This window comes from Propithecus coquereli, unplaced genomic scaffold, assembly GCF_000956105.1.
Source record: "Propithecus coquereli isolate 6110/MARCELLA unplaced genomic scaffold, Pcoq_1.0 Scaffold14, whole genome shotgun sequence".
Taxonomy (NCBI): Eukaryota; Metazoa; Chordata; class Mammalia; order Primates; family Indriidae; genus Propithecus; species Propithecus coquereli.
The window spans coordinates 15,129,309-15,139,794 of NW_012138302.1; the positions used below are offsets into that span (position 1 = coordinate 15,129,309).

The following is a 10,486-nucleotide window of genomic DNA, read 5'->3' on the forward strand; positions in this document are numbered from 1 at the left end:
ATAAAAAAATAGTAATAATAATATCCAGCAATCACCAATGTAAATTTCACAAGGACTGGCACTCAGTCAAAAATTACCAGGTGTACGAAGGGGTAGGAAAATATGATCCATAACCAGGAGAAAAATCAATCAATAGAAAAAGACCCAGAAATGTCAGAGATAATAAAATTAGCAGCGAAGGACTTAAAATAGCTATTATATGATTTAGGATGAAAGGAAAACATAAACATGAGGAGAGAAAATGAAGATATAAGAAAAACCTAAATGTAACTTCTAGAAATAAAAAAAGAACAATATCTGAAATGCAAAATATACTGGATGAGATTAATAGCAGATGATATACTGCAGGGAAAAAAAAATTGGTGAAGTAAAAAACAGAAATAGAAAGAATCCAAACCAAAATACAGGGAAAAAAAAAGATGATGACAGGGGTAGAGGGGAGCCAATACAGCAATAGGGAACTTCTGTGACTTTTGGGAGATATCTAACTCTAACATACTTGTAATTGGAGTCACAGAAGGAGAAGAGATTAGAGAAGGTGTGAAAAAAGATATTTTAAGATATGATGGCCAAAATTTTTCCAAATTGATAAAAATTATAAAGCCAAAGATTCAACAGGAAAAAACACCCACTTAGCCAGCCAAGCAAACACTGGGCATGGTGGTGCACACCTGTAGTACCAGCTACTTGGGACACCAAGATGGGAGGGTAGCTTGAGCCCAGCCCAGGAAAGGCCACCACTATACTTCGGCCTGGGCGAGATAGAGGGAGATCCTGTCTCTAATAACAACAACAAAAGCCAAGTAAAAATTTACCTTCTGTATTTTTTTTTATCATCTCTCTCAAAGGGGCACAAAAAATTTGTCTTTTGAAAATGAAAGGAAAATAAAAGACTTTTTCAGGCAAATGAAACCTGAGTGAAAACTCATCACTGGCATACCTACAAGAAATGTAAAAAAAAAAGTCTTTCGTTGCCAATAGCACTCCTGCAAACATGGTAAAGGTTTCTAAAACTCATTGGACTTTCTATAAAATGTGTGTCAAGTACCACTTTCAAATAGTGACATGGCACAAGAAGGGCAAGGATTCTCTGTAAGTCCAGGGAAAGCGGTGTTATGATGGGAAGCAGAGTGGTCATGGTGGGCAGACTAAGCCAATTTTCTGGACCAAAGCTAAAACTACCAGGAAGATTGTGCTGAGGCATGAGTGTGTCAAATCCAACTGCAGATCTAAGAGAATTCTGGTTATTAAGAGATGTAGGGGGGGAGGGGGATAAGGACAACATACGTAACCTAAACATCTGTACCCTCATAATATGCTGAAATAAAAAAAAAAGAGAGAGTTGTAAGCATTTTGAATTAGGAGGAGATAATAAGAGAAAGGGCCCAGTGATCCAGTTCTGAGTATCATCTTTTGTTTTATTATGAAGACAATAAAATCTTATGTTCACTTCAAAAAAAATTAACAGAATAAGAAATACATGGGTAAATATGAAAGACAAATTTCTCATTTTTAAATCTATTTAACTGAAGATTGGTGAGGACTCCTGCTTCTGGCCAAGATGGAAAAAAAGTGGCTACATTTACATTTCTGCCTGAAACAACTAAAAAAAAAACACCCAAATAAAACTAAAACCAGTATTTTCAAGATACTGAATAAGGCAAGAAAGAACAGTGACTCTTAGAGACAGAAAACGAGTGAGATACCGCCTTGAGAGCATTTCCAGACTGTGGCACAGGGATATAGAACTAAAGCAGAGTCCAGTGGATTCACGGAGTAGAGGAGATGAAGCTGAGAGTCAACAGAGATTAAGGCAATTCAGAGGACAGAATACCAGGGAGAAGAATACACAGAGAATTCAGAGATCTGCAGAGAGTCCTACTCCATTCAGCAGAGTACTGATCAGAGCATCAACATGAGTTAACCATTTAAGGGCAGGAAAAGAACCATGAAAAAGGATTAGAGAAAAATATCCAGTGTTCACACAGGGCCAGGAATGGTACTTGTTCTCACCATCCAGTATGGAAAGACTCTGCATTCACAAGGCACTGTGTAGAATACTCAGGAAAGTCTTATTTCAATAGCAGAGAATAATTAGCCCTAGTCTTATTACATCTCTAGAACCTCCTAATAAATCATAAAAGGAAGACCCCAAATGATCAAACTATTTATAAGTAAATTAATTATATCCCAGAACAAAGTTCAAGAATATTCATAGAAAGACAAAAATATTCAGCACTCAAGAAGGTAAAATTCACCATGTCTGGCATCCAATCAAAACCTACCAAGAAGAATGGGAAAAAATATTTGCAAATCATGTATCTGATAAGAGATTGATATCCAGAATATACGGAGAACTCCTAAAATTCAACAACAAAAAAACGAACAATCCAATTAAAAAATAGGCAAAGGATTTGAATAGATATTTCTCCAAAGAAGATCGCAAATGGCCAATAAACACATGAAAAGATGCTCAACATCACTTATCATCAGAGAAATGTAAATCCAAACTGTTAAGATATTACCTCACACCTATCAGAATGGCTACCAACCAAAAAACAGAAAATAACAAGTGTTGGTGAGAATATGGAGAAACAGGAACTCTTGCACACTGCTGGTGGGAATGTAAAATGGTACAGCTGCTGTGGAAAACAATGTAGCAGTTCCTCAAAAATTAAAAATTGGCTGGGTGTGGTGCCTCACACCTGTAATACTAGCACTCTGGGAGGCCGAGGCAGGAGGATCACTTGAGGGGAGTTCAAGACCAGCCTGTGCAAGAGTGAGCCCCGTCTCTACTAAAAAATAGAAAAACTTAGCTGGGCAACTAAAAATAGAAAAATTAGCCAGGCGTGGTGATGTGTGCCTGTAGTCCCAGCTACTTGGGAAGCTGAGGCAGGAGGACTGCTTGAGCCTAGGAGTTTGAGGTTGCTGTGAGCTAGGCTGACACCATGGCACTCTAGCCCAGGCGACAAAGTGAGACTCTGTCTCATTAAAAAAAAAAAAATCAACTATCAGTCAGGCACAGTGGCTCACGCCTGTAATCCTAGCACTCTGGGACGGCAAGGTGGGAGCATCGCTTGAGGTCAGGAGTTTGAGACCAGCCTGAGCAAGAGTGAGACCCCATCGCTACAAAAAATAGAAAAACTAGCTGGGCAGAGTGGCACATGCCTGTAGTCCCAGCTACTTGGGAGGCTGAAGCAGGAGGATTGCTTGAGCCCAGGAGTTTGAGGTTGCTGTGAGCTAGGATGGTGCCACTTCACTCTAGCTGGGTTGACAGAGTTGAGACACTGTCTCAGAAAGAAAAAAAAAATCAATTATCTTATGATGCAACAATTCTCCTTCTGCATATAAACCCCAAAGAATTCAAAGTCAGGGCTAGGTACGGTGGCTCATGCCTGTAATCCCTGCACTTTGGGAGGCCGAGGCAGGAGGATTGCTCGAGGCCAGGAGTTTGAGACCAGCCTGGGCAACCTAGCGAGATCTCATCTCTATAAAAAAAATAATAAAAGCTGATGTGATGGCATGCACCTATAGTCCCACCTATTCGGGAGGCTGAGGTAGGCAGATCCTTTGAGTCCAGGAGTTAGAGGCTGGAGTGAGCTATGAATGCACCACTGCATTTCAGCCTGGGTGACAGAGTGAGACCCTGTCTCTAAAAATAAATGAATAAATAAAAGCTGAAGAATTCTTCATCAGCAGACCTACACTAGAAGAAATGTTAAAGGATGTCTTTTAGGCAAAACAAAAATAATACCACATGGAAATCTGTACGTGCATAAAATATTAGGGTAAATATCTAAGTTTTACAAATTATTTAAATCTCCATAAAAGATTATTGACATTTCAAACAAAAATAATAATATTTTGTGTGATTCATAAGTAAAAGTAAAATGTATGACCATAATACCATAAAGGAAAGAAGATCAGAAAGGAAAGGCTACTACTTTAAGGTTTTTATATACAAAATTGTATAAAATCACTTAAGGTATACTGTGATTAAAGATGTATGCTATGAACCCAAAGCAATCATTAAAATAACGAAGCAAAGAGATACAGCTATTAAGCCAAGAAAGGAGATAAAATGGAATCATAAAAAATACTCAAACCATTAGAAGGCAGAAAAAGAGGGAAAAACAAAGAACACATGAGACAAACAAAACAAATACCATGGTGATGAACTCAAATTTAACCATATCGATAATCACATTTAAAAAATTAAAAATATACCACATATGAATCCTGCAATCCCACTTCTGAGTAAAAATCTAAAGGAATTAAAATCAGTATGTCAAAGAGATATCTGTACTCCCGTATTTATTGTAGAGTTTTAAAATATATGAAGCAAAAATTGATAGAATTGTAAGGAGAAACAGATAAATCCACAATTATTGTCCGAGATTTCAAAATTCCTTTGTCAATAATTGATAGAACAGGTAAGCAGAAAATCAGTGAGGATATGGTAGACTTGTACAATATCAACCAACTGGACTTGATTGCCATTTATAGAACACTGCGCCCAATAACAGCACAATACACATTCTTCTCAAGTGCACATGGAACATTTACAAAAATAAACCATGTTCTGGGCCATACACAAGTCTCAATAAATTCAAAAAGACTCAGATAAAACAAAGCATATTCTCTGATCACAAAGAATTACACTAGAATCAATATCTCAAAATAAATTATTGAAAAACAGTTTTAATTACAAGGTAATAAAGATATGGAAGGAAGTTGTATTAATATTAATTATCTCATGGAGATGAAAATGATGGAAGGTTGGGGACAAAGTTTTAAACATTTTAAATACATTTTTGCACTGTTTCACTAAGTTATAATAAACACATATTCCTTTTGAAATTTAAAAAAGATATTTTTAAAGCCCTAAGAGATCTTTCCAAATCCCTAAATTCAATTTCCCCTTTCCTCTTCAGGTGACTAAGCCAACTTCTATCTAATTCTATCTAATAATCTAAATAGAATAATGATTATTCTATCTAATAATTATATGAACCCTGAATAAAATAACCAAATACTATAATTTATTTAATAATTCCTCCATTACTGGCATTTAGGTTGTTTTCCATTTTTTACTTTACATAACTAAAGCTACAATGAATAGATAGGTCCTCCTTATATGCCAGCCCTCAGCTTTCCCCAAAATTCATCTTCTCACTGTTCAATATTTCATACTCTTGCATGTGGGGAAAAAAAATCAACTTTTTTTTTTTAACTAATTTATCTATGCCTCCTATAATCTAATTCCTTCAGAGCAGAGGTCTGCTCTAAAATGGATTTTGCCACAGTGGCACTTTGCCTATTGTGGTGATTTAAGTTGACAAAACATCTGATCCTTCATCTTTGCCTCAAATCCTAGAGGGCTCATCTTAACTTATAGCCAATATATTAAGAAAAAAAAATTTTTTTAGAGATAGGGTCTTGCTATGTTGCCCAGGCTAGTCCTGAATTTTTGGTCTCAAGCGATCCATCCTCCCCTCTTGGCCTCCCAAAGTACTGAGTTTACTGGCATGAGCCACCATGCCCAGTAAACAGTCCTTTAAGTAGCCATTAACTATCAAAAACAGCATTTAAGAACATTTGTAAGTCAATGACTTTTTTTTTTAAATGAGATTTTTTTTTTCTGGTTATAAAAGTGAAAGATGCTCAGTGTGAAACTTTGTACATTACCAAAAAATATAAGGAAAAGCATGTATATTTATATTTTTTCTTAAAATGTGGCAAAAATCTTAGTATGTATAGTTTTATAGCCTTTTTAAATTTAATAATTATATTATATGTATTTTCCAATGTCATTAAGTGTTTGCAAATATCACAGCAGCAACTTTCAATGTATTACCTCGACAGAAAAAAATTACAGCTTGGAAACTTAGCAGGAAATGCTTGTATCTTACCAAAAGTCCTAGAACTTTCTGTTGAATAGATGATTCAGTTGGAAAAGACTGTAAAAAGAAAGAGAAAACTATAAATACCTAAAGAACCAAGTATAATAAATGCTTAAATAAGTAAATCAATAAATAGCAAAACTGTAAGCTAAATTTCCATTCTAACCTCTAGAACCCTCATGAAGAGTTCTAACCCTTGGTTTTCAATAAAGTGTCTACAAGTAGTTGGGGATTCATCTGTGAGGTTCCAAAGTGCACTCAAGGTAAACTTCAACGTAGTGTCCACTGAATTTTGATTGGTTTTCTGCTTCACTATTTGAAGAAGTTGCTGAAAAAGGAAAACAATTAATTTTTCATTTTTGAATTATTATAATTTGTGGTTGTTAATAACCACAAGTGGATAAGGATTAGTCTCATAGCTTAAAGTATTTCCTGTAAAGGTTCTTATAAGTACAGCAAACAGCACCTTGGATTGGGCTTTTCTTCAACAAGAAAAAAGTATAAGATTTTCACAAATACCCCTATATTATTCTGATCGTACCTTTAATCTAACCACCTGTAAACAACAAAGGCAAAATGATTAAAACTTTTGATCAACTATCTTATCCAATCACTCACAACATATACTTCTTTCAGATCCTAGAATTAAAAAGCTGAAGGAGGAGAAGGGGGAATGAAGCTAGCATTTATTAAGGATCCGCAAATTATATGCTATAATATAGTATTATTATCCCCATATTTCAGGAAAGGAAATTCAGTCTGAGAAATATTAACTAATTTGATTATAGTCAACTTAGTAAGAGAAACTAAGAATTGGAAGACCTAATTCTACCTAACTCCAAGTTTTCCTTAAAACACAGAAACAGAAAGAAGAAACTACATGCAATGATAAGGGAATTAAAGTCTGTACTGGATATAAAGAAGATAATAGCTTTGAATTCCAGTTGTAAATTATTTCTATCATAGCTTTACTCTAAGAAATTTAAGTTTGAAAGGTAAATGTTTTAAAAATTATATAAGGTACCTATAATTCCATTTTTAGATTACATTTTGGGGGTAAAAGAAAGCTCTGCTAAAACAGATATAAGAAAATATTAATGAACACTATTATTAAAGGTTATACACAATTCAGGAAAAAAATTTAAGGAACACAAACATCTAGGTACAATTAGGTAAGTTAATAGTATAGTGGCTAAGAGTGTGGCACTAGAAGAAAGCTACCTGAGCTTAAATATCATCTCTGTATCTGACTACCTGTACAACTTTGTTTACCAACTTCATTCTTTGTTTCCTCAACTATAGATTGCAGGTGATAATTAAGAGTAGAAAAAAAAAACTAGCTATAATCATCATCACTACTACTACTAATTCCTCCTTAAATGAAGCCTACTTTCCCTCTAAAGCATGAGTAGACTACTTCCTTAAAATCTTTGAATATAACTCCAGCCAAAATTACTGAGACACATATATAGCAATAAAAAGCCACTGTTAAAACTAATACGTCCCACCCGAAGGATGGACATATTTGAAACTCGGACTTGGGGCAGAGGATCAAGGGCAACATACGTAACCTAAACATCTGTACCCCCATAATATGCTGAAATAAAAGAAAAAAAAAAAACTAATATGTCATCCCTGCAAATAATAAAAGTAAATAAAATAAGAATCCTTTTCTACTTTTCTAATATATATTGTATTTTGTTAGGCACTTAGCATATATTCCTTCAATTAATCTTTTTTCTTCTCATTTAATCTTTGTAATAACTATATAAAGTATTTTTTATCACCCCTAAGAAAATTGTGACTTGCTGAAAATACCACAGTCAGTTAAAAAGAGAATTGGAAATAAACCCAGATATGTCAACTCCAGAATTCCTTCTCTTTCCATTATCCTACAAGAGCCTTCCCTTTCTTTCTTTTTTTTTTGAGACAGAGTCTCACTGTGTTGCCCGGGCTAGAGTGCCGTGGCGTCATCCTAGCTCACAGCAACCTCAAACTCCTGGGCTCAAGCAATCCTCCTGCCTCAGCCTCCCGAGTAGCTTGGACCACAGGCATGTGCCACCATGCCCGGCTAATTTTTTCTATGTGTTTTTAGTTGTCCAATTAATTTCTTTCTATTTTTAGTAGAGACAGGGTCTCGCTCTTGCTCAGGCTGGTTTCGAACTCCTGAGCTCAAACAATCTGCCCGCCTCGGCCTCCCAGAGAGCTAGGATTACAGGCGTGAGCCACCGCGCCCAACCCCCTTTCTTTATAATATTACTTTTTTTGTTTATATCTCTATTAATACACTTTTTATTATTTTATTATTTTAAATTTTTTTAGAGACAGAGTCTCATGCTGTCACACAGGTTGGAGTGCAGTGGCATGATCATAGCTCACTGCAGCCTTGCAAACTCCTGAGCTCAAGCAATCCTCCTGCCTCAGCCTCTCAAGTAACTGGGACTTCAGGCACATGCTACCATACCCGCCTAATTTTTCTTATTATTTTAGAGACAGAGTCTCGATAGGTTACCCAGGATAGTCTTAAACTCCAGGTCTCAAGTGATCCTCTCACCTCATCCTCCTGAGTCACTGGGAATACAAATGTCCATGCACCACTGTGCCCACTTTATATTTTTTAGATAGTATTGTAACTACATCTACAAAGCTATTTTCTCTACTATACTGTAAGTTTATGGGAAGAAATTACAGACACAATTCAGTGTGAAACCCTAACATCTAGTAAGGTGGCAGGAACTTGATGGTTACTCTATACATATTTATCAAATGAATGACTTACTTTCTCATTGTATACGTAATTTATAAGTCATCATCAAAAAAAGGAACCTTTTATTTGACTTTTCCATGTACTATTATTGTTCAAACACCTCATGACAGGATTTTTTTTTTTTTTTTGAGACAGAGTCCTGCTCTGTTGCCCAGGCTGGAGTACAGTGGCGTCATCATAGCTCACTGCAAACTCGAACTCCTGGGCTCAAGCCATCCTCCTTCTTTAGCCTTCCTAGTAGCTGGGACTATAGGTGTGTGCCACAATGTCTAGCTAATTTTTCTATTTTTTTGTAGAGACAAGTTTCTTGCTCTTGCTCAGGCTGATCTCGAACTCCTAGTCTCAAGCAATCCTCCCAACTTGGCCTCCGAAAGTGTTAGGATTACAGGCCTGCGTAAATGACAGGATTTTAATAAGAAGTTCTTAAAAGAGAAGTTTTGCCTCCAGTCCTCCCTAAGACACTACTTATATCTACTGTTTGTCTCTGCTCTCTTTAAAGCTTTTTAAACTTTTCACTGTTTATTATTGTCATTTCCTCAACTCATTATAAGTAAGCAAAATCATATATCAACTATTCAAATTATCTGCTTCTCCAAAGCATATAGCACAATCTTATGTCTATAAGAGTCTCTACATTTTCTACATAAATAACAAATCACAGAATTTTAGAACTAGATAGGATCTTAATGCTTATGTAGGCCTCAATGGTTCAAGTAATTTGCCTAAATTCACAAAATGAGTTTACAAAAGTTAGATCCTAGGTCATCCAACCACTAGTTCAGGGCTCTATTTCTATTAAGGAGTAAATCTGCCTCAATGAAGAAATGAATACATCCATTTAGAAGTAACAAAAGGAATTTTCAAAAAATAGGCCAGGCACTATGGCTCACACCTACAATCCTAGCACCCTGGGAGGCGAAGGTGAGAGAATTGCTTGAGCTCAGGAGTTCAAGACCAACATGAGCAAGAACGAGACCCCATCTCTACTAAAAATAGAAAAATTAGCCAGGCATCGTGGTGTGTGACTGTAGTCCCAGCTACCTGGAAGGCTGAGGCAGGAGGATTGCTTGAGCCCAGGAGTTTGAGGTTGCTGTGAGCTAGGCCAACGCCATGGCACTCTACTCAGGGCAATGGAGTGAGACTCTGCCTTATAAATAAATAAATAATAAAGAAAGAAAGAAACATCAGAAGATACACAACACTGCCTGAAAACAACAAAAATGAATACTATCTACTGCCCCATATACAGGACAAAATAGACTTACCCTGACAATGAAGAGCTCAGCACCAAGTTGTGCAGTTTGTTCTGTAGAAAGCTGCAAGTAAGCATAAAACAAAGTAAATGTCCAAGAACTCACCAGTGTGAGTTCAATATCATTCACTGTAACAGATTCTAAAGGTCAGACTAGAATTCTACAATATTGAATGCAGCTTGAATAAGCAGGCTAGCAAAGAGGTTTACTAATCTTTCTGGCACACATATTTTAGGGAATGTAATGAGAAACAGTTGCCTATAGAAAATTATCCAGCAAGAATTCAGGTACCTTGGCAGCCAGGATGGAAATGATAGCAACTGCCATCCTTTGCATGTTTTGATCCTCGTGGTTGCAGAGCCACTGCATGACAAGCTTGGCTGCTTCAAATCTGAAAACACACAAAGGGTTTCATCAACAAATCCTGGAGTCCCAGGCACAGTTTCAGAGTTCCAGCTGCAAACTGATGCTATAATTTAAATAGGTGAGAAGGGAAGGGAAAATTCCTCTTAACTCATAGAGAATAACAAGTACACTTAGTGTTTTAGAGATGATGCCAATTA

The 10,486-nt window shown here is 36.3% G+C and overlaps 1 protein-coding gene and 1 pseudogene across 1 annotated transcript in view; one reads left to right on the forward strand and one right to left on the reverse strand.

The window, feature by feature from the left end:
• The window catches only part of ZYG11B (zyg-11 family member B, cell cycle regulator), a 75,440-nt gene that overhangs the window by 18,898 nt on the left and 46,056 nt on the right, over positions 1 to 10,486 (reverse strand). The window contains exons 7-10 of the mRNA XM_012639497.1: positions 10,215 to 10,314; positions 9,936 to 9,986; positions 6,070 to 6,231; positions 5,913 to 5,960 (exon numbers count right to left, since the gene is read on the reverse strand). Of these exons, the coding sequence (XP_012494951.1) occupies positions 5,913 to 5,960; positions 6,070 to 6,231; positions 9,936 to 9,986; positions 10,215 to 10,314 (361 nt within the window). The remainder of the gene's footprint in view (positions 1 to 5,912; positions 5,961 to 6,069; positions 6,232 to 9,935; positions 9,987 to 10,214; positions 10,315 to 10,486) is intronic.
• Positions 995 to 1,403, forward strand: LOC105806389 (annotated as a pseudogene).